General features: G+C 39.3%; 1 protein-coding gene across 10 annotated transcripts in view; it reads left to right on the top strand.

The window, feature by feature from the left end:
- The window catches only part of TCF4 (transcription factor 4), a 354,155-nt gene that overhangs the window by 171,466 nt on the left and 157,257 nt on the right, over positions 1-25,432 (top strand). For all 10 annotated transcript variants that reach the window (XM_058557181.1, XM_058557189.1, XM_058557188.1 and 7 more), the window contains exon 6: positions 3,589-3,653. In XM_058557181.1, coding sequence (XP_058413164.1) covers positions 3,589-3,653 — 65 coding nt within the window. The remainder of the gene's footprint in view (positions 1-3,588; positions 3,654-25,432) is intronic.

Below are 25,432 nucleotides of genomic sequence, written 5' to 3'. Positions count from 1 at the left end.
GATGGGGGGAGGTGGGTGGCAAAGAATGGAGCAAGGAGGAAAGAAGCTGTCCGCGCCAGCCAGTTGGTATAAGGGACAAAAATCCATGCCTGACATAGAGTAAACGCAGATATTTAGGAGCTTTTGTGTTCATGAGCACAGATAGTTACTTAAGAATCCTACTCAAACATGTTATCAGTGCTCTTGAAAATTTTATTATCTGAAACAAATGTTCCAGCGAATTTTAAGCAGAAAATCAACATCAAGACCATAGCTAATTTTTAATGGACAATTTACACAAAAGATAGATTTTTTTTTCCTAGAAACTGAGATGTCCTTGTAAAATGGCTGCTTTTTGTCATTAGAAGATGATGGGAGTAGATACAGTATGTTTGAGAAGGTGCTTGGGTTTATCCACAATCCCTGATTATTTTGCTCCCAAACAGGGGTTTGGACTCTGAGGGCAGATTTATGGTTGAATTTGGGAACAAAAAGATGTAATAAAGTTAAAGGCTTACACTATCAGAATGAAATGTGTTTGCTCATGATCTCTGGAGCGATCTATTTGACGGTAAAAGTGGATGGTACAGATGAAATCTTTACAAGGAGCATAATCCTAAAAAAAAAAAAAAAAGTGCACCTCCCAGCCTCCTGCTCGCTGCGCTGCCTCTTTGGTACCTCGCAGACTTCGACAGAGTCCTGGACGGGTGCCCATTGATGTCATGGAAACACTCAAATTACTGAGAATGATTCATGTCTATGCTGGTCTCTTATCCTCCCCCACACAAACAGGAGTAGATTTTTAACCCTGACAACTTGTAATTTGCAGTGGGTTTATTTTTGTATCTGGATAAATATTTTTTAACAAGCAAAATTAAGATTAAGCAGTCTGTATCTGATATGATAGTAAAGAATGCTGGGTCCGTGTAGCCAAGAGTACTTTGGGGACTCTGCGCAGCGTGAATTCATATTCTTCTCATCTCTCCGTCCTCCTCTTCTCCCTTCCTACCTCCTTGCTCCTTCCATTCTGCTCTCCCTCTGTTTCTCTCCTTTCTGCTCTCCTCTGTCTCCCATTTTTTTTTTTTTTTTTTTTTTGTGAGGAGATCAGCCCTGAGCTAACATCCGCCAATCCTCCTCTTTTTTTTTTTTTTTTTTTGCTGAGGAAGACGGCCCTGGGCTAACATCGGTGCCTATCTTCCTCCACTTTATATGGGACGCCGCCACAGCATGGCTTACCAAGCAGTACTTCGGTGCGCGCCCGGGATCCGAACCAGCGAACCCCGGGCCGCCGCAGCGGAGCGCGCGCACTTAACCGCTTGCGCCACCGGGCCGGCCCCTGTCTCCCATTTATTTTCATTCATATTTTCTGTCTCTTTCTCTCTCTCTCTCCCTCATCCTTACTATTTGCACTGACCTTCTAGCTTTAAAATAATGGAAGGAATTGCCCCAACTTATATATATGAATTAAGACAAACCCTGGTAGGAAAATTCTTCTCTCCAGGTCTCTGTGCTGGGGTTGAGGTGGGAAATACTGCCAGGTGGTGACATCCTATAGGGGATAGCTTCAGTAATTCCTTCCAGAGAAAAAACTAGATAACCTTTCTTCCTTCAAACTGTACGTTACAATCCAATATTTAGAAATTACCAAAACGGGGCACTAGATGTTCAATTTCCTAGGCAGTCAGAGTAAATTGTACTTTATCTATTTTTCTGTCTATCTATTTGCCTACTTACCTACCTCTTTACTTGCCTTTCTAGTTGTTAAACAACTGAATATTATGTCAAAGTGGATTATGTGGTGGTTGTATTGAAGCTTTTTAGATGCAAGAGCTTAAGGAAGGACATAAGTCATTTGAGGTCTCATAAAGGTCGTGTCTTTTCTATTAGTAATATTCACAAAGAGAAGTTAAAGGGTGTATGTAGGTTACATTTGACTTACACAGAAGAGTAAGTATGTCTGTGTGACCATTTACACTTCTGAAACAAGTAAATGCATCTTTTCTTTAATGTAAAATCCTCATACAATGAGAGTTATTCTCTTAGATCTCCCAAGACTGACAGTCTGTGAGATGGTCTCCTGTTTCATTGGAATTGAAACTGATATGGGCATTGATTTTCTACTTTGCTCTGAACGCTATACCAGAAATGGGACAGGGGGAGTGTTTTTCCGAGTTTGAGATTCATTAAGTCAGTGGAAAAGTTAAACTGGGGGACAGAGGGTTAATTTTAAGACTCAGGTCTGGCTTTCTTTGAAAATCATCTTCCATTGTGTGTGTGTATATATATACACTGTATATATATATATATATATATATATATATATATATAGTGACTTAGATGCAAGGTATACTTTTGAACAGATATAAGATTTATTAAAGATATCTTCATGTGGTGTTGGGAAGGCATACTCTACTAGCATTGTCATTGAACTAAAAGATAAAAAGTGACTGTGGTTACCTTTAACATTTATGTTAACTCATGGTGAGAGGGAAAAACTTCGGGGTTGTAAACTTTATAAGGATATTCATTCAGCCACTCAAAATACTAGTTTCGAATTTTCTCATTGGAAAAACAGAAGAGTATAGTCCTGGATGTAAAGTACAAAGTACCTTAAGCTCTAGTTTTGAAAAAGAAGTATCCTTCAGGCTTGAGTGGGGTGGGGTTCGTGTTCTGGGCACTTGGCTGTGTCACTAGATCTCTTTAATGTTCGAGTATGATCAATTTTCTGTGACAACTCTTCATATGTCACCAGCTAAATTCTACTGTTTAGATCTCTTGTAATGTGGCCTCATTGTCTTCCTTGCCGATTATTAAGCCTAAACATACTTTTAAAAGAAACAAATGAGCAGCCTGTATTTTATCCTTAGATGTCGCCAAATAGCATCAGAGGCTCTATAGCTCTCTGTAGAGCAGTATAAAATAGACAAAAATTGGATTGTTAGAATTGGAACAAGACATTGACATTCCATTATTGCTTGTTCTGCTGAGTCTCCTGGTAGAATCTGAACTTGTGTTCAGAGTGGGCAATTTTTCAAAAACCCTTTTTCCCAAATGTACATTCCATCATCATCTTGATCATGATGGGATTTACTCCTGGGAAAGAGAGTTTTTAAAAAAAGAGAGAGAGTGTTTCAGAATTTTGAATAGCTTCTTTGCTGTATTCACCATCTGGAGAGCCTTGATTGATTAGCTTTGGCCTCACCATTAAGTGTCAATATAATCAATGGGAATTACTAGGCTGGGGTCATTACCTAGATAATTTGCCTGCTGTGTAAATAAAAATGAAATTGTTTAAATTTTGTGAGAGAGAAAGAAAGTGAAAATAAGGAATGACAATTTGTTTGTTAGAGAAAGTGGAGGCCATTGGAATGACAGTTTTTGGAAGTGTGGAGCAGTTTGGCTAAGAATAGGAATGAAGGATATTTTTTTCCAGTTTATCATAGCCAGAGTGAGGAAGTGTTCTTCTCTCTCTTGCTTGCATACATTGCCAGTAGTGCCTACTTTACGTATGTAAACATCGGGGAAGAGAAGTAGATGTCTGTTACCTGGAGGAGACTTTTTTTTACAAGAAAAACACAATTTACACTTCTTTGTTGTTTCTCTCGGCAGGTAAAACAGAAAGGGGCTCTTACTCATCTTATGGGAGAGAATCAAACTTACAGGGTTGCCACCAGGTAAGTGAGAATCTTGCTTGGGGAAGGGTTGAGGGAATTAACCTAATCTGGTAACTCAGTTTGTTTTGTAGATTAGATTATGCATTTTAGACTGTGACTCTAAGATGCACTGCAAGTCTGCCGATGCCTCTGTATTTTAACAAGTAATGGAATAACACAGAGCTTGGAAGTAATAAACACCTCATCTTTAGATCCTTGCCGTATCAGAACTGCATTCACTGGCTTGTTTTTATTTTTTAATCCATCAGCCTAGATCAGTGGCACTGTTTGCAAACCAGCGATGTCGCTTAAAGTGGTTCTATCAAAAGAGTTTATTTGCAATTAGGAACTTAAGAATTTCTGACTCTGGAAATACTTCGTGCAGCCATGTGTCAGACCCTGAGTTCTGGTGGCTATTGCCCTAAATTATAGTTTTCATAGGGGCTGTATGATGTTGTGTGAAAACAGGGTTGTATTGAGGGATGAAAATGTCTGTGAAAATATGATTTGTTGTCCCTTTTTGTTTCTGAATTGTTTTTGGCTGGAAGTCAAGGCCAGCAGGCTAACAGCAAAGCCGTCTCAAGGGAAGTATGCGTGAGCTAGAAAAATAAGAGTACTTTAATTAAATAATAAAATGCCAGTGTAATACAAAGGTATAGCATGTGTGTGTTTGTGTCTCTGTGCACTCTCATTTGCATACATTTAACTCTCCAGAGAAAGCACAGTTCTAAAAATACTATCGATAGCCAAAGTGCAAGTTGTGTTTCAAGACAATTGAGTTTTTATATTTGTTTTCTTTTTAATTTCAATATCGGTATTAATCATATGTTTAACTCTTTTCTCTTTTTTTTAAGATTTAGACTTTCTTTTTGTAAGTGCATTGGTTTCTTACATTGGAAAACTCGTGATAGAATTTAATAATCTTCTTTGGTATTCAAAGCTTTCTACTGTTTTATTATTCTCTCAAACAGAATGTATGTTCTTTTTATGCTGGAAAGGGAATGCTTCTTCTTAACCCCTCTCATCTTCTTTAATGATAGGGAAAAAAATCCATTTTGAATTTTTTTAAACAAGCTGTTTAATAATGTAAGCAAAACAGTTTTAGTAATTGAAAAATATAAGCAAACAGTTTTAGTAATTAAATAGAGCCTATGGAGGATGTTCCGTTTACATATCAGTCATATATCACAAAAGGTGGAATTCTGGCAGAGTTTTGGTTTTTTTTTTTTTCCTCTGGATATATTTGCATTTTTAAAGTCACTCCTTTGGCCCAGCCACCGATTCAGTCCTATTCGGCATCTAAAAGATTTGTTGCAATGAGGTAGACGGTGCTCAGTTAAGAACTCCTGCTGCACGAGCTGCAGAGTACAGTTCATGGCAGTTTGTTTGGAAAGAATTCTGCAGGAAAGAAATTTACAGCCATTCCAGCGCAACGGAAACATCTTTGGAATGTGAGTGCAAATGTTCGGGGTAGATAGCCTGGGCGACAAGCCTCTTAGTGCCGAGTCTCTGGTGTAAAGCTCTCAATTCCTGCAGAAGAGCCTGTTCCTGTGTATCTGGTTTCGGAGGGTCAAGGCAGAGGTCATTAGAGTTTTGGGGAGAAGAAAGTTGACAACATCCTTCCTTTTTGCAGATGGTCATGGCAGAGGTCTCTGTTTTCGCTGGGCCTCTTTTTCTGGTCAATGAGAGAATAGGCTTCCTCGCCCCTGTATCCTTTCTTACTAATGGGAATTGGCGTGATTCCTCACAGACACAAAGATTTCCTCTGCTGAGTAAGCGCGAGGCCCCTTAACTTGTGAAGGCATCATCCAGCCCTCGTGAGTCTGTCTGTGTATGTGCAGGGACACAGACCCTCCCTCGGTTTGTGGGAAATACTTCCCTCGGGTGAAACTGAAGTTAATTTTTTTGGCAGACACAAGGTGAGAAGTGGAAAGGGGCAGAGGGTGGAGTAGAGGTGGACGGACTGGCATGTGATGGCTGCATTTCTGGGCCTTGGGAGGTTCATGTGGAGACATTCCTGTCCAGGAAAATTCTGTTGTGTGTAGAAGTATGACTGCATATGCTTTTCTTAAACAGTCTTCATATTATAGATGTGGAGTGGGGAGATTCTTTCTTTCTTATTTCTGCTTCCTGATTGTGAGTCTTGCAAGAACCGACTGTCTCTGTGCTTAGCATGGTCTCAGCAGTATCCACAAACAGTGTGATCACTTAAGGATAAATAAAAGAATGAAATTTTGGAAATTCCCTGATTAAGGAAATAGGGGCGGCTGGAGATGAAAAGTGTACATGTTATGATTTCTGCTTTCTGTGAAATTTGAGAATACAAGAGACCATAGTGTGTCTTCCAGTGAATGAGTTTCTCTTGTGCCGAATTGTTTTTTTGAATCCCTGTCTCCAACACCAGCTATGCAAACCAAAAAGAAAGGCAAATTTTCGGTATCTTGGGCTTCAAGTCTAAATAGCAGATCACAGCTGAAATGATTCCCCACTGTGTGGCGAGGTGAGTGACTCTCATGGAGGGGAAGCTTTTGTTTTCTCTTGTTTACTACATTATGGAGATGCTGGATGGAAAACCTTTAGATCATATGTACTAAGGAGCTCCAAAAGCTGCTTTATCATACTATAACAATGTATCCTGTGGACACAAATGGATGAGCACTGTTACATGTGAACATGCTTATCCCAGTCCCAATAGCCTTTCGTTTGATATGGAGAAATAGCAGTGGTAAGCAACAGGTAGGAAAACGCTGTCCTGGAGAAATAAATTATTAGTTTGAAATGTACGTTGTTTCAAAAATGCATCAGGTTAAAAAAATATATATATATATATTTCCATTATTTTTCTCTTGAGGATTTAATAATAATAGTCATAGTCGTGGGTTTTTAAAAAGTGGATATTTTAGCCGAAAAGTAAAAGCCCACAGGTTCTTTGTTATCAATTAAGTTGTTCTTGTTAAAAAAAAAAAGTAATGGGATAATATGAATTCATTAATTCATTTCCACATAAATTATCAGAAATAAATATGGTGACTTTTTCAGACTTTCGAAATTGTATAGAAAATGAACCAATAAACCAAATCGGCCAAACGGACTTTTTTTAGTTCTCACTAAATATGGCAAAACTAATTTAAATCAAATTGGGGTACGGAAATCACACCCAGACTTAAAATGTTCTTGCCAAATTGCAACCTCATACTACTTTTACTGGCAGAGAAAATAAAATTTATAATGGAAAGTCTGACAGAAATGAAAATGAGCGGAAATGAAGTTTTTCGCAAGATAGTCCAACCTTAATACGATAACCAGTAGCTAATACCGGCCATCACTGCAGGTGACAAAAGGGAAAAAATGTCATCTGCTTTTGGCCTCTTGCTGCTTTGAATAGGATGTTTGGCAATTGCAAACTTTTTTTTTTTTTGTCTTGCCGAGATCTTCTGTTTTTGAATGAGATGATGATGTCAACACAAATGATTGTTATTAAGGCAGAAGTTTTCCCCTTAAATGGAAGTTCAGCATTGATTATCAGGAATTGTTTGTCTTTTCCTTCTGGGATATAGCCCAAGTCTCAAGCAATGGTTTCATTATTAGTATCTCCTGGGTAAGGGGTGTGTGTGTGTGTGTGTGTGTGTGTGTGTGTGTGTCTAATATATGGAAAGCTGGGCCCTGTCTGAGACCAATTAAATTAGAACCTTATGAGTTGGGCTTTTGTGTTTCTGACTACTCCCTAGGTGATTCTAATGTGCAGCTAGGTTTGATGATTTTCTAGAATGTTCTATAGGAATATATTCTATTTTAAAGACTTGTGTTCAAAATCTAGTGTTTTCAGTGACCTTGAAAAAGCTTTTAGACTTCTTGCCTTAATTTGACTATTCAAGGCATGGAAATATATTGCATATGTACTTCACTTAAAAGGCAGTGAAAATTAGTGACATTCTGAAAATCAGTAAGATGCTTTGAAATCTTTATACAAAATTCCACAACTGACTGTCCCAGCCCATATCTTGTTTTCTCTAGTGAAGTCCAAGGCTTTAACCTCATCCACATTCTTTTTCTTTCTGAGCAAGTAATCAAATAGGACTATGCTGATAAAGTTATTTGATGTTTAGATCTTAAAACCGACGGCATCTAAGAATTAGAGCTAATCTCGGATACCTTTGTTAAATTCCAGAAACTTTGAACCATAGAGGAAATGAGTCTTCTCTCTATATAATTTAGTTGGCTCATAAACATAGTCATTTTAGATTCATTGAAATTAAACATGTAGTTGGTTCTGAAATGAATTACACATGTAAGAGTTGATTTTTTTCTTTTAATTATTTTATTTTTGATACAGACAATTACAAATTACTTAATTCTAAAACTTCTGGCGCTAAGTTTTTCTTATCTCAAGTCAAAATAGAATATAAGCAAAAAAGACTTGAAATCCTTTGTCTCTTGTAAACGTGGCTATTTAGGTCTTGTGTAAGCAGAAATACATTTTGGGTTTTTTTTTTGACGTTATGCTTAAATGTTTGTTCATAGCATGCAGTAATTCAGTCCAGGTCCTATGCGTTCTTCCTGGGAACTGCTTCCATCCATGGACTATGCCTAAGCACTCTGCTTTCCCTTCAGAGTTCTTTTTGAATTTGCCATTATTTATGTTTGTCGAATGCTGATTTCCACCAAGATTCTGAAAACTCCTGGAGGGCAGGGGCCAGGTCAGCTTTGTCTTGCACTGTGTGTACTCTGTGCCTAGCAGGGTGAGGATTGTGGCGACCTAATGTTTATTTTCCCAGCATCACTTTTAGGAATCATTTTGAGAGAGTCAAGTCTGAACAGCAGTGTATGAGAACAGTATAGTGAGCATCGTTTTCATGCCTGTGAAAAGCAGAAAATCATACTCTCTCAAAGAAATTCCTTGGGAAGCCCTTCCTTCTAAGGTACTGTGCAGACCCTGGAATGACACAGAGGTCATATTATGGAGAGTCACTCATCACTCGCTTTCAGGGGGCTCAGTACTAGCCCAGTGGGCTCACGGTCCTAGGCCTATGCATTCCAAAGGAGAAGATGAGAGAATTGTAAGTGTTCTGTGTTTCTGGTGGGTGTGTTATTGGAACCAAAGGTCAGAATCCAGGCCTGTCCTTTTTGAATGTGCCAATGTGGACAGTGGGACAGAATATTTAAAATCACAATGGATTCCGACATCACAGGGCCGGAGTTTGCAGTATGGATGCCATTGCGGCTCTGCCTTGAGCACTGGTTTTTGGGGCAGTGGCTTGTTTGTTTGGGGGCATTACTATATGTACACCCCTCTCCCAGTAGCCACCCAGCAGTCACCAAAGGGGGGAATGGAGCATTCTTCCACTGCATTGAGTAACAAATATTTATTGGCCCTCTAGTGATGTGTTAGGAACCTGGGAAAAAAACAAAGGGAAGCTCATGCATATCCTCCCTTCAGTCCCCATCAGCAGCTTTCTGGATATTAAAGGAGAGAACCAAGTTCCATTCATTTAGTTTTAAAAAAAAATTATTAATTTTATATAGTGTAAATTTGTAAATACTCAGAAAAGTTGAAAAAATAATAAAATGTACCATATACCCACCACATAGATTAAACAGTTGTTAATATTTGTTATATTTGCTTCAAGTGTGTATACGTATAAATATATATATTTTTCAATGAACTATTTTTAAGTGGCAGATCTAATTAGATTTTTCATCGTGTATCTCTTAAAATTAAGAATACTGCTTTTTGAACTAAAATATTATTATCACCTCTAAAGAAATTAACAGTAGTCTCCTAATCTAATACCCAATCTGTATATAAATTTCTTCAGTTGTCCCCATGAAAATGTCTTCAATAGCTTTTTTTCTTTTCAGGCGTTGCATTTATGCTGGTGTTTGGTTTCTATGTCTCTTTATAATTTCTTTTAAACTAGAGCAGTTCCTGTAGTTTTTTAAAAAAAAAATACTAACCTTAAAGAGATCAGGCCAGTTGTCTTGAAAAATATCTCCCCTTCTAGAATTTTCAGATTATTTCTTTGTGGTGCTGTTTAATTTGCTCCTCTATCACTTGTCTTGCCTACAAAGTGAAAATTAGGTCTAAAGACTTATTCAGATGGAAGCTCAACATTTTTGGGCCAGAGTATTTCATAGATGATGCTATGTGCTTCATACTGCACTCTGTCTGGAGGCATAGAATGTCAAGTTATGTTGCTGTTGGTGATGCTAACTTTAATCACTTGGTAAAAGTGGAGACCCTCAGGTCTCTCCATTGTAAAGAAACCTTTCTCCCTTTGCAATTAGCAGTTAATCTTTGTGTTGATACTTTAACACCGCGCAAACATCCCTGTTTCCAGCAATTTTCGACCTGATAGTTTTAGCGTGCGTTGATGATGCTTTCCTGAATCAGAAGTTTTCAAACTTGTGATTTTTTTTTTTTTTTTACTCCCTCATTCCTTGTACGCTTATAGCTGATGTTCTTCTGTGAAGAGCTTTCTTTCATCGTTCATTTTAGCACTGTCAATTTGAGTGCTTCTTACATATACAAAGTATAATATTAATAATCCTTGTATTCAATATGGTCCCTTACCTGGCCGATACTGGAAGCATTAAAGTATCCTTCAAATCTCTTAAGGTATATTGATAAGAAAAATAGTTATGGCTCAGGATAATGGTCAGAAAAGCTTTTAACTGCAGGAGGAAGGAGATAATTATACGTATATTTCCTTGCAAACTAAACTCTTTGGCTGAAATTTGGAACCGTGACAATCTCTGCCCCCCCCAGCTGTTAGATTGATCTTGCCTTAAGCGCTGGAGTTTCTCTAGATTCTCATATTGCCCCTCTGCATTCTAGTAATTACTGTTAAAGGTCTCACAAGGTTGACCATCAGTAGCTGACCAACTGACTAGTGGGTTGCTATGATGCTCAATGAAATTGCTCTATCAAGGATCATTGAGATAGCAGATCTAGTCCCTGCCCCAGTCCTTTCACAACCCAGACGTGGCTGATGAGCAAATGTCAAAATGAGTGAATTTCTAACGGTTAGCCTGGGCTCAATCTAGAGGAACCCTTGGAAATTAATGTTAACTGCCAATATAAACCTCCAGGTAATTACTATTATCCTCATTTAATAATGAAGAAAATGATGCTCAGAGAAGTAAAGCAAGTAGACCCAAGATCACACCCCAAGTAAGTTTCAGAGCCAGGCTTTGAATTCTAAAGCATCTAATTTTAAAGCCAGTGCTTTTCCAGCTTAGGTTCCCTGCTGCTCAAGCACATGATGAGGTTTCTAGGCTCAGTAGTCTATATTAGAGCCCGTTTGGAAAGCTATTTGGGGGAGATTCCAGGCCCACTGGAGAATCCGGGCCTAACATGGTGCCTAGGACAGAGTAGCTTCATTCAGTTCTGTTCAGGGTGGACTAGAACTCTGAACACAGTTGGTGGGGGGAGATGTAGAGGAGGGTGGGTCACACTGATCCTGACTGCCCAGACTTTTTAAGAAAATAAACCACATGTGTATATATGAATAATCTAATCTGTAACATCCTCAAAATTAGCATGTGCAATTTCATTAAAACCAATGAAAGTTCCTGTGAAAAGGCTGGAGTAGAATATGCCAATTCATATTTTAGCAACAGCATGAACAGTTTCTTAAAAATGTATAGATTATATTTGGGCCTTGCTTTTTTGTGCAATGCAGGCAGAATATGGTTTGCTACTACACAAATTTGGAGTCATCATAGATCAAATTATTGTTCCAAAAATACAGAACTACATAGAGTGAAATTTTGAAACAATACCTTTAGCAGGCTCTTAAATGTGACCCAATAATTTTTCAATTATGGTATTTAACTCATTTGTGAAATATATGAAATGACAAATATGTGTTTGAAGCATAGGCAAGTTTTATACAACAGTTCAGTACAGCTAGTGCATAAAAAACCATTGACATTGCTTTGAGATGATTTATGAGACACCAAAGAAATTGAGTCTTGGTATCCAAATTGAAATTTCACCAGAATCTTGGGATTAACTTTTCTTTTCTTATGAAAAGTATTCAGGCATTTTTTAAAAATAACTACTAGCAATTAGGACTACAATTCATCTTTATATTTTTGATAGTAAAGAGAAAGGGGAAAATCAATTAATGACTAAACAACCAATTGATTTAACACAGGTGTACTTGATACAATTTAATGTTGAAGTATACCTGCCCATCATGTAAAAATCAGCATAGCCCTATGGCTTCTTTCCATAAGGAAGGCAATATACTCACAGTTCAGTGTCAGGAAAACTTTTTAATATGAAATGGCAGAAATATTTATTCTTTTGTCTACGATCATGCTTGATATAGTTTCATCTTTAAGGAAATGTCTCCTGAAACTCTCAAAACTGAAACCCCAAGTTAAGATAGTGGTAACACTTCAAGATACCAATAAACCCCATAATCTTTTTTAGAAATAAGTACTTTAGAAAAGAACAGATATTGAGTCTGCTGCTGTGCCTGATAGCGGTGACCTGCTTAGAATTGAAGAACCCCATCTTTTGAAACATTGTGTGTGTGTTCTGGATGTTTATGTGGATTTCTTTACATAGGCTTTCCCTCACAGATAAACTACATTGAACTTCCTAAAGCATGGACCTTTTACATTCAGTGTGTTATTTATTATCTAACAGAAGTAATTTCTTGGGGGAAGAAAACCAGCAAGAATACATAGTTCCATTTGCGTTAGCAGTTCTAACACGCAAATGTTTTTTCATAGTATGGCACTTACTTTTGTCAGACATTTCTTGTACTTAATAAAGGGAGAAGTCAGATTTTGGTGGGATAGCATCTTTAGCCTGGCATTTCCCCAGATTTTGTTGCATAGAATATATTATCACTGTTATATTCTTATGGTACTTAATGAAATCTATATATCCCTTGATTCCGTTAACCGCTCCTTTCAAGAGACATCTTCCGGTGAAGGCTTTGACATTTTAAGGAATGCCAGATATATCTTATTTTCCACCCACGTCAAAGCCACGTTTATGTGAATTTGGTGCAATGACAAGAAAGTAATTAAAGAAGAACATCATTGAGGTTTTCAAGCAGTGACCATCCTCTAGAGCTCTAGTTGTGGGGGTCTCTGTGTGTCAGAAATTGACCGTGCATGCACACAGAATAATCTAAGCTCATTTGTACCACGATAATGAACAGCAGGGCACTGAATCTTTTTGGTTTTATTGGTATTGTATACAGTAAGTTATTAAATTTCATCTCTGTAATACACCTGCAGTAAAATAACAAAACATTGCTGCACTTAAGGAACATGTGTGTGTGGTGCAATGCCCTCCCCCGTCATCTCAGCACCACCCCCCCCAACAGCTGCTTACAGATTTCAAGATCCATTGTATGTATTCCCTTGAGCCCACCTCTAATAATCGAGACACATCTGCCATTGCAGTATTATAGGCATATGTAGTTTTATTGAAAGCTATACCTGTAAAAAAATTGAATAACTCCTACCTCAATTAAATTGGCAAGCTACCTTTTGCAAAGATCATATTGCAGATCTCCTGAGACCCAGTGAGTTCATTTTATTCTTATATTACAAATCATTAAATATGTTATTTTTATTTAGCCAAGTAGCTTGCTTTTCTCATACTTTGATGATGTCACTTTCATCTAGTCTCACCTTTCTTTTTCTTCTCCCCTCATCTTTCCATTGAAAAAAAATACCATGCAAGCTATATAAAGGAAGGAAACATTGAGAGTCTGGCTACAAGAAACACAGGATAAACACAGTCAAAAGGAAAGGACCTAGCAAGCAGCTTTAACTCTTAAGTAATTATTAAATAGACATAAAGGTTGTAAAATCAAGATCAAAATCTTATGCTTTGATGGAGATTTTTACAAGCTTCTTTGAGATCCATGTGGTCATTATAATGGCAGAATATGAAATAATATGAAGAGAGAAGGAGTTAATGGGTCATACAAAGCATATACAGCTGGATTCCCATTGGATTAAATCCCTTATTTCCACACTTACATTTTGTTGAAGACTGGGTCAATAATGAATGTCTATAAAATAATTTCTATACAAAGTAGGAATAATAGTAGAATATTCAGTGAAATAAAAATGTTTCTGAGCTTAACCTTATTCTCACTTAAGGTGTATAGGGTGTCTATATAGTTATTCAGAGTGAGTTAATCATGCCACTATTACAGTGATTTAACCAAGAAACAAGAGTTTGTAAATTTGCTTCATATTATCATGGAAATATCCAAATGCAAGATGTTCACTCTGTGTATAAGAAGGAGACATATTACCCTTTTGGGAGAATATGAAGTTTCTTCATTACCTAGTTTCTTAGAAGAAAGAATGTTTTGTGCTATTCAAGAGGACAATGTGTGAATGGACTGAGGGAATGAGAAATGGATCCCTGTTTGCCTAAAGTGAGCATAGACTCAGAAAATAGATCGTCTGATGACAGTTGAAAAGTGGATCGTTTCATAGGATTAAGTCACAGATAAATATTAAGTGATAGTTGCTGTGGAGAAGGTAGAAAATCAAGTGGCATTATGGACCACCAGTCAGGATTAAAAGTAATATTAAAAATAGTTAAATGATGAATTTGCTTTTTTGATAAGAATGTTGATTAAAACTAGTGGTCATTTGGTTGCCTGGACCTGTGAGATTACACTCAGTCTGTGATCTGCTAGAATATTTTCTGTCCCACTTATGGTTCATAGGGATTCAAGGTTTAGTGGGGATGAAAGGCTGAGTTCTAGGTAAGGTCATTGCTTACAAGTAGGATCCAAAACCCCAAGAGAATCAGAATTCAAGATCTTACAAGGATTTCAACTTTGTTATATATGTTTTTTTCAATAGAAAAATACATTATGAATTCCAAACAAACTTTTTGAACAAAACTCACGCACAAGTTGAGGAATACAATTTAGTTCAGGCATACCACTCCCTTGAAGCCCCATTAACTGAACTTTCTTCCCTTGGATGCGATTCACTCCAATGGAAATATCTATTACCAGTACTTTTGAACTGTGACGTCTGTTTGTCACACTGAGCTCTGCAACTCAGAACTGTCATGTGTGGAGTGACTGGTACGACACAACATCAGCGGGGGTAAAAGAGTTGCTATGGACAGTGACATGTGGCAAAGAAGAAAGTCAACAGCTGCTACTCCTCTGACATCGTCCCTCAAGGAGTCTTTCTGCTTCTCTGCCATTAAACTGTCTCAACCAAAGAGAAGTCACTAATAGGGACCTATTCCTCTCAATCCTGCTCCCTCTTAGCTACCAAGTAAGATTTGCTTGCGTTTGTTTTCAGGGTGCACGTCCTGGGTGCCATTTTGTCAACGGAAAGAATATTCAAGTTTGGGCTTTGTGTAAGGGGCAAGGGATTATTCTTTGATTTATTTCTAGGAGGACTTGTTCTCTACTCTCTTTTGCAGATAACACATATACCCTAACAGTTCTTGGACTCCAGATTGTCTTTATTTCATATTTCATTACAAAGCAGATTTTCATCTCATTAAATCCTACATAACTGTACTATCCTCTAAAATTTCATAGTGTGTCTTCAGAAACTCACAGATGCCAAGATTAAAGGCTCCTATGGAGTTCCCTTCACTATGTCTCCCTTAGTCACCTGGTGCAAATAATTTTATTTTTGCTCTGGATATTTATAGGTATTGCTTTAGAAACAGAATGTAGACATCCTAAATCAGTCCTGTAGAACCTCAGCCAGCAACTGGAACATTCTAGAACATTCAACAATAATATATTCCACCAAACCTTCATTTGGGTGTTCAGTAAATATTTATTATGAATTAGTACCCTGTGCCCCCCCACCCCCGCCCCCTCAATGATCATGATATTACTCACATCTTGGAAGAGGGCTTGAGTTAAGAGTATAGTCACCTAATTTGAGGCTCTGACACATAACTTTTCAAATTCATATTCTTACATCTATTTGGATATATTTTTCGAGGGGCTAGAGTAAAATTTGACAATTACGAGGAATATGTGAGGGGAGAAAAATAGATAATTCACCCAAGATGTTGTGCTTTTACCTTGAATTTTATTGATTGAACTTCCTCTCAGGATTAGTCCTTCCATTTGTGTCCTTTGGCTTGGTGACTGACCCCCCAGCCACCATTGAGACTATTGCGTCTCTGTCATCCCCATAATCCCTCAGTTTTCAGATCTTGTCAATTCTGCTTCTTGTACCAATAAATCTGCCCCACCCTCCACACACCCAGTCACCACCTCTCTACGTCTCATCCATCCTCACCTTCTCCCTCACATGCATCTTTCTCACTGCTGCTGGAGTGATTGTCTCCACAAAACCCAGATGCTTTTATGCCCTTGCTTAGCATCCCCCCATGGCTCTGGGACCTCATCGTTGGCATGATGTACAGGCTCTTGGTAGCTTGGCTCCTGTCTGGCCATGCAGCCTTGTCCTTCACACTCACCACTCACATCTCCTGTTCCAGCCATACTGAGCTGCTTGTAGTTCCCTTCAGGGTTCTTTTATGGTTCTCTCTGTCTTTAGAAGAGCCCTTCCATTGGCCTGGAATATCTTCATCCTGCCTCCCCTTCTCCTCCTCTTATGTTTGTTCTACCAGGTAACTCAGAGTCTTTGTCCAAGATTCAGTTCATGCATCATTTCTTCCAGGGACCCTCATAATGACCAGAACTGGGTGCTTCTCTTCTGTGCTCAGGTAGCGTCTGGTGCACTTCTCTCTTCTAACAGTTGTCACAGTCTCTACAGCCAGAGAAAGCTAAGGACGAGGCCTGTCATCTCTGTCCCCAGTGCCTAACAGGGGACACTCAGTAAGTGCTCAAGAGTCAGTGGATGGATGAGTGAATGAATAGTGAACCAACCAATAGTAACACATTATATGTGAGCAGATAACTTCATTTAAGCACTCTCATGCAAATTTTTTGTCTTACATTAATCATGCCAGTGACCCCAGTGAGGTAGGAACTATTTTTGATCCCCTTTTATTGATAATGAAACGGAGACTCAGAGTGCTTTTGTCATCATTAATACTAAGTGGCAGAGATGGGACTAGGGGACAAAATCCTTTGGCTCCAGATTTACCATTTTATTTATTGTTTCTTTTTCCCTGGATAAAATTGGTGAAGCTTTTTCTCATAGCAAGTAACTCACAGAGTCTTCTCATAGATAGTTCCATTTCTATTCTCACCGTTAACTTAGACGTCATCCAGCTTACTGCACTGGGACCTCTTTCTGTCACTAAGAAAGACTGCATTTCTAAAGAGGGTGTGATGAACCTAGCAATCTGTATATCAAGAGCATTGTCTCTAGGGAGCCAAAAAATGGAATATTTTGAATGTTTCCTATAAGTAAGTACAAATTACATACACTATGGTGTATATTTCCTACATTATCTGTACCTGTCAGTGTAGTAACTCTCCATCCCACTGGTGAAAGGAGCATGTATTGGTGAAAGGACCATGGCCCACCTGACAGTAGAAAGGCTTGAAACTCAGGAGTGAAGTGTAATACCAGCCGTGTCTTGTCCCCCAGGTTTCAGCCTCCTTCACTCTCCCTGGTACATCTTCTTGGCAGAGGGAGGCTAGGAACAGGGAAGATGTGGATGTGTTGAGCAGATCATGATTTGCTTCTTCATGTTTCCTCCGTGATTCTTTTTCTTGTAACCTTGAGGTATGACCTGAAAAAAAAATTTAATGAGTTTAGCTTTTGTTTATAATATTGAAATTCTTAAAGATAGAATGTTAGAGTCAGAAAGGACCAAAATGTCTCCTGGCACCCAATACCACTTTGTAGCAAATGGGATACTAAGGCTCAGAGACATTAAGAGACTTGTCAGCATCACACAGCAGACCTCACTCGTATGGACCCACACAATACAGTTAAACTTCCAATAGCAAGTAACAGTGAAATTTTTCCCTGATGTCTTTGTGGTCTCATTCTTCCGAAGAACACAGGGCCACCCTAGACCATGAAGTAATAGGCAGTAGCAGCTGGAAATATATCCTGAAGAAATTTCTAAACTAGTGTCCCTTTGTTCAGCTACCACTGAATTGTACTGTCACAGAGCCAGAGGGTGTCGTTTGCTTGTAAATACTGAGTTTTTGAAATGTCACTGTAACACTGGAAAAATGTTGTCTCAGAAGGTTGCCAAAGTGACAGAATCCCGACATTGTAAATACCAGCCAACACAAGTGCTCATAAATGACAGGAATAAAATATACTTGACTAAATCCATAATAATCACTGATAATACTATTTACCCTCAGTGACCAGGAGCTGTGAACTTGGATAAAAAGCACATGTGTGCAGATATCATTAATGTGTCTGAGCCTCTAGCCATTCCAGAATATTTTGATGGAAAAGCTCCCTAAATATATAAAAGCTTTACAATAACTAAGAAGCAAGTGTGCAGGATAGGGTGTCAGGCGGCCCTAATGGGACTGGAGAGAGCCTTGACTATCTTCAGCACCCAGAGAACTGATAAGGCCTCCATTGTTCTGGTCAGAACCCAACAGTGAGCCAGGCGAGCAGGACAGTCAATACTCTAGTTTTGATAGATGTGATTCCTAGAAGGTCCATTTGCCACAAGCGAGAGCTCACACACATACCACGTTCTCGAGAGAAAGAAAATATGGAATAAACTTAGAAATAAAAAGCCTCAGAGAGGGGCCGGCCCAGGGGCGTAGTGGTTAAGTTTGCGTGCTCCGCTTTGGCAGCCCGGGGTTCATGGGTCCGGATCCCAGGCTCAGACTTATACACCGCTCATCAAGCCATGCTGTGGCAGCATCCCATATACAAAGTAGAGGAAGACTGGCACAGATGTTAGCTCAGGGACCATTTTTCTCAAGCAAAAAGAGAAAGATTGGCCCTGAGCCAACATCTGTTGCCAGTCTTCCTCTCACACATAAAAAAGCCTTGGAGCAACAAAGGCAGGATTCCATGAGAACCTGAACTGGACTTTCACTCGAGAGGGACAAATATGTGGTCAAAGCTCCCTCCAGTCCTAATACTTCTATAGCCCAGGATTTTTCTTAATCATAACTTCATCCCCCATGGAAATGATTGCCTCCTTCCCTCTTCTGTTCTAGCATAAAAATGGTACCAGGGTATCAGAGGCTCTAAAGTGTACAAGGTGGCAAACCAGTGTCCCCTTAGCCTTTGAGATGTGACTACTCTCGCTGCTCCAAGCATCCCTCGTATCCCCATCTCCCCAGGAACATTCATGGGACAGTGGAGACTGCATGACAGAGGGCTGGACCCTCCCAGTTTTTCACTGGTGAAAGAGAGATCCAGCTGGTGAAAGAGATAGGGGAGTGACGTAGCAGTCCCAGGAGCTGCTCCTGTCTCTGCTCTGAAGTTGTGCGTGGGGAACAACTGGGCTTGCCTGGAATGACCTCTTTGGTTTTCATATGTGTACGAAATACTTTTTCTTTTTCTTTGGCATACTCCTGTATTGTTTGATTTTTTTTTTTTTTACAGTAAGCATTGCTTTTTTAACCGAAAATAATAAGCTGCATTCAATATTAGAAATAGTCTGATGAGACTTGGGGAAAACTATAAAATTACACATTGCAAATTGACTTTCAACCAAGAAATTATGGTGACTGTGCTTCTTGGATTTTTCTGCTTAGGAAAGAATTTGTAGGAGGGAAAAAGCTTTCAGTCAGAAGGTGCCCATTTTAACATTGGCTGGAACAGTGGTGAAGAGTTTGAAATGATCTGAGTGTCCAAGGCTGTGTGACGTTGGTGTATTTTGATGTCAATGAATAGGGTCTATGTGGATGATAATACAGCTTTAAAAGAGAATGGGCAGAGGAGGGAACAGAAGAGTCCCAAGCCCTTAGGAACTCAGCGATTAGCTTGGCATCCTGGTGACCTGGTCATTCAACCCTGCCATGGGGATTCCCTGGATGGGGACCCACTATGCTTCTTGAGATACCTGGCAGCTGGCAAAAGGCAGGGCCTGCTGTCCTGGTTTGACTGATGAGGTGTAGATGTTGGTGTTGGACAGACAGTGACTGGTCTCAGGCTCTGCCCTGGCACTGCTCCGGCTCGTTAGTCATGAATGCAGACAGTGATTGAATGGCTGCTGCTTATACTTCTCTCAGAGAAAGACAGCTTTGTCTTCTAGGGATGAGCTAGAAGGCAGTGGCCATGTGGTCATTCTGCAACTTGGGCTCCCTGCAGTGATGGTCTGACTGCCTTTTCTCTTGGGGCTTTGACACCTGTGGGTACCTTCAAGGCTATGAGAGCTGGAGCAGAGCTGGAAAAGCTTTGAATTCTGACTTTTTCTCTGACTCCCAAAAGATGAAGGACACTCATCCCCAATATCTACTCTTGCCACTTCTTCTTTTCACAAATCTTCAACGATCTTTTAAAAAATATTTTATAAAAATCTTTGGGGGTAGTATTTTAGGCATGGCAGGCAGCCCGGACTCTTGTTTAGGGTAGCTGGAGAAGAAGAGTTGAATAGAAGTGGTCAGGGTAGCTATGGAAGATGTCTGCTACATTGGCGTCAATCTCAATGAGGCTGTATTTTGCTAAAATTCATCTTTATCAGCAGACTTCTGCTGTTTCAACTTCTACACTGCAGGTGGACGGCCACAAATTTGACTCTATATCCACTTTGGTTATCTCCCCTTGTTTTTCTTCCTGATTCCTCTGTTTCCCACCAGCTGTTCTCTTAGAAACCAAAGAGAAGTAAAAGAGAGGGAGGGGGAGGCAGGGAGGGAGACAGAGAGGGAAGGAGATTTTTACAGTCAGTGGGTAAAAATCCCTGTCAGGCTCATAAGGTGGTTCCTTAGTGAGTTTAGTGTTTAATTATTAGTTTGGAGGGGGTATCTCTGAGCTTAAGCGTTAGCTAATTAAGAAAATCAGCATAAGATTTGGGGAGCTCACTTTTCCACTCTTCAGATCCTTTGAGTTTCTTCCTTCATCTCTACTTCCAGATTCACTCCACCACCATCCCTGCTTCTAATATTTAAATATTTGTTAAAGCTCAGAATTTCAGCCTCCTCTCCAAGTATCTGGCCCCAAATTGCCCCCTGGTGGCTAGAGGGGGAAAAGACAAGATGGAGGATGGGGGAAAGGCCAGGTGGCCCATTTTGCCTCTTCTTTTCTGATACCTATTTCTAGTAACCTATAATGGGTGTCACTGTAATTCAGTTTCACTGTGAACCAGCTGTGCATAGGTTAGTATAGCACTGTGTTTCCTTTGGGATCATTTTGCTGCAGGGATTTCTTTCCCTATTCTTGTTTTGCAGGTTCCTGTGGTCTGATTTTTGTTTCTACACATATTATATTGACCAGAGCCTTCATAACGGTACTGATAGCACCGAGGTGAGTGAGTGAGAGAGACACACTCACACAGACTGAGGACAGGACAGTTAAAGACTGCACATGCTGTCACTTCATGTGCTGGTGTGAGCAGAGCTGGGAGGGGCTGTGATTTTATAGGCAAGCTGATTAGCCAAGCACTTGTCACCTCCGTTGCTGCTCATTGGCCTACCGAGTGTGAGCGTGCCATCTAATTGACAGCTGTCTGTTGTGAGAGGGCCATTTTTTCTCCTTTTCGGTTTGACTGAACACAACAGAGACATCTGCACAGCTTTCTGCAGCTCTGACAGGGTTGCCCTGCCTGCCAGCCCTCAGATTCAGAAGGCAGCATAATTGAAGAGCTTGGAAAACACTATTAACCCATGGACTATCTTGGTTTGGGGTATTTTGGCAAAAAAAAAAGGTCTGTTTTTGAGGTGACCACAAATCCATTTAGGGAGAGGAAGACATGAGATTCAGTTTCATGAGAAATCAGGCTAGTAGGGGGTAAAATAGCTTGGTGTAACTGGCATGGGGTTTCAGTTGATCTGAGTATGTGGAATAGGATGAGAAGTTCGTCTTCAGGATAGACCCAGTGCTTCATCGTGGGGTTAGACAGAAGCAGGGGCATATCTCACTCCTAGGGTCTCGTCATCAGTGTCTTATGGTGTGCCATTTGGCTTGTGTAACAACGGTAGTGCTTGGGATACATGTGGTTTTGGATGAGATGTTGCTCTTTTTCTTTCCCAGCCAAGCCTGACACTGCCCTGTTTGGAGCAGGTTCCAGAATCTTCCTGAGATCATAGCCTCTGTATTTCATGGAATGTATGGCTAACCCTACAGAAACATGGACTGCCTCTCTAGGACATTTCCTATAAACTGGAGATATCAATCTGGACTTATGTGTTGGGGAGTCATTGAAATTATCACACAAATTTCAGCATGAGAGTTTGAATGTTTAATTCTTTGCCACATCATAGTGTCCTCCAATGAAGCTCTATTTATTTGAGCATCTATTAGGGCTGGTACAACCTGTAGTCATGCAGGGCTTGGTTTAGATTGGGTCACATTGGGGCTGCTTCCTACATTTGGAAATGATTTAGTGGTATCTTAAGTTTAACAGGAGGAAAATATTTCATTGCATTCATTTAAAAAATTTGTTTAGAAAAGGACAGTGTGTGGGAATATTGAATACATTACTTTTACTCTTTCTTTGCTGTACGTAGTTCTCCTCATTCATTATATCAACTTAACAAGCCTTTGTCACTGAACCTGGGTGAGAAAGGAAGATCTGAGAAACCCTGAGTAATTTATTTCAGACTCTCTATACTCTAGGGCTATACAAATGTGGTCCCATTTGGGGGATAGTGTTAGAGAAAGGTAGCATCATTACACTAGTTGGAGAAAATTCAGACAAGTAGACAAGAAAGACTCTTCTTCTAAGTTATCCTTTGTAGACTAAGATAGGAATCATTGACCAGAATGTTTAGAATCTAGCAGCTCCTAGACGGGGGGTCAGATAACTGAGTTCTTGTCCTGCCTCTAGGTCTAAGTAACACCTTTTTTTTTTTTTTTTTTTTTTTTAATTTTAATTTTTTTTTTTTTAGGCAGTTGGATGCCATTTATTTATTTATTTTTTCTCCCCAAAGCCCCAGTACATAGTTGTATGTCATAGTTGCACATCCTTCTAGTTGCTCCATGTGGGACGTGGCCTCAGCATGGCTGGAGAAGCAGTGCGTCGGTGCGCGCCCGGGATCCAAACCCAGGCCGCCAGTAGCGGAGCGCACGCACTTAACCGCTAAGCCACCGGGCTGGCCCTAAGTAACACCTTTTTTAAGGCTTCGTTTCTACCTCTGCAAAATGAAGGCTTGGCCTTAATGATTTATGAGATCCCATCTAGCTCCCGGTATCTGTGACTATCAGAATAGGGAATGAAGAAGGAGAATATCCACTGGTAGGCTTTAGACAGTTTAGAAATATTTGACACATTCCCAAAAGAACACATATAATGCAGCAACTCTTTGTCCTTGAAGAGAATATGAAATATAGAAAGTATTCAAGAAATATACACTTAGCCTCTGTTAACTATTTTCTTCTTAATTTCTGTTTCATGTAAATGATAAATGATTTCCCTTAAAAAAAAGAAGTTTAATGAAGGTGATGAGGGTGGAGAGAAAGGGTTGAGTCAAAAGGGGTTCATGACTCTCTTGCATAGTTCTGTTCCTCTTGGAAGATGGTTTTGTCCAAGATGCTGGGAGTGCTCTGTCAGAGCCTTATGCTGCAATATTCAGTGGATTCTAAGATACTTTTTTCATCATTTTAACATCTCAGAAATTTATGATGTGCCAATTTAATTGGCAACTTTTTTTTCTTTCTTGGTGGGAAATACATAATGATGTGTCTTACATTCAGTGGCATCTTATATTTGATGAAACATAATTCTAAGAGGAGGAAGCAAGATTTTTTTTACTAAGAAAGGCTAAGTGACTTCTTTACTTCATTGCTGACTAATGCTGTGAATGTCCTTTTCAATCACTTTGAAGAATCCGAATTGCCTTAGGAAGGCAATTCATGGACAAAACTCACCCTCCCAAACTGTGCACTTAATGCCCCTTTGAAGAAGGAGAGAAATAAATGCTAATACGTCCTCTTTTAGAAGGAATATTCTGAAACTAGTTTAACAACTTCCACTCCTTGGCTTTATCACATTTTTCTTTCTAGGATTACTCCAGTTACATTGAGTCAGAAATGCCAAATACGTCCTCCAAAAGAAGGTCAAGGGTCTTTGCCAATTTCCAAGCTGGAACTATTCTCACCTAGGCCAATATTAGTCAAAGTTGTCAGCAAATCACTTAGACTTTACATTTTTTCACATAGTTTTAGAGTTTGTTGATGTTTTAGAGATCATCTGATCCAACTCCTCATTTCATAAATGAGTAAATGGAGGTATAGTAAGTCACTTGTCCAAGGTTTCATTGGATAGAACCTGGATAGCCTCATGCTCATTTTTGGCATTCTTGCCACTAAGCTTCATAAGGAAAATGGGATTGACTACAAAACGGGTATTCTATACATCTTTTGCTTGTACTTCTGAGTGTTACACTGATATTTATGTGAGTGACTATAGTCGTGTTCCTTTGGTTTGTCTCTCTGAATGCTATACTTGTTTTTCTGACTGCTACACTTTTAAATTCGTAGGTGGTTTAACAAGGGACAGAAGCCAAAGTTGTCATATACGGGTTAACATATACCACACTTTCTGTTACCATAACACCATTGGATCATTTTTTAGTGAACTCTGTGATTGTTGGGAAGGGCAAAGCAGTAGGCTCAGAGATTGCAGCCAGGCCTGTGCTTATTTAGCAAGTTTAGCATAAAATCTATAGGTGTAGCTGATGTTACAATGACTTACTGAGGCCTTGGCCTGGTTTTGTTATTTCTCCAAACCTGGGTGTTTTCACCTTTGAAATATGAATCTTAAAAAAAAAAAACAAACAAAAAAACACCTTTAAGGTCTTCAAGTGTGAACACGTTGGAACACATTGCATGTTAATATCATACATATTCACTTATTAAATATTGATGTAAATAACATTTTTAAATTTAGTAGTGATTTCCCAAGACACTTCACCCTATTTGCTTCAAAATGATGGGATGAGATGAGAGTTGAATCTTAATTATTTATTTCTAGTCAATTAATGTGATTTTTTATTTTTTTTATTTTTTATTGATATTTTAATAGTCTATAACATTGTGAAATTTTTGGTTGTACATTTTTGTTTGTTCATCACCATATATATGTCTCCCTTCACCCCTTGTGCCCACCCCCTACCCCCATTGCCCCTGGTAACCACAATACAATTTTCTCTGTCCATGTGTTGGTTTATATTCCACATATGAGTGAGATCATACAGTGTTTGTCTTTCTCTCTCTGGCTTATTTCACTTAACATAATACCCTCCAGGCCCATCCATGTTGCAAATGGGACAATTTTGTCTTTTTTATGGCTGAGTAGTATTCCATTTTATACACACACACACACACACACACACACACACACACACACCCCCCACATGTTCTTGATCCAATCATCAGTCGAGGGACACTTGTATTGCTTCTACTTCTTGGCTATGGTGAATAATGCTGCAATGAACATAGGGGTGCATAAGCCTCTTTGGATTGTTGATTTCAGGTTTGTTGGATAGATTCCCAGTAGTGTGAGAGCTGGATCATAGGGTATTTCTATTTTTAATTCTTTGAGGAATCTCCATACCGTTTTCCATAGAGGCTGCACCAGTTTGCATTCCCACCAGCTGTGCATGAGGGTTCCCTTTTCTCCACATCCTCTCCAACATTTGTTGTTTTTTGTCTTGGTGATTATAGCCATTCTAACGGGTGTGAGGTGATATCTTAGTGTTGTTTTGATTTGCGTTTCCCTGGTGATTAGTGATGTTGAACATCTTTTCATGTGCCTA

This window comes from Diceros bicornis, chromosome 16 (assembly GCF_020826845.1).
Source record: "Diceros bicornis minor isolate mBicDic1 chromosome 16, mDicBic1.mat.cur, whole genome shotgun sequence".
Taxonomy (NCBI): domain Eukaryota; kingdom Metazoa; phylum Chordata; class Mammalia; order Perissodactyla; family Rhinocerotidae; genus Diceros; species Diceros bicornis.
This window is presented reverse-complemented; position numbering and strand designations above follow the sequence as displayed.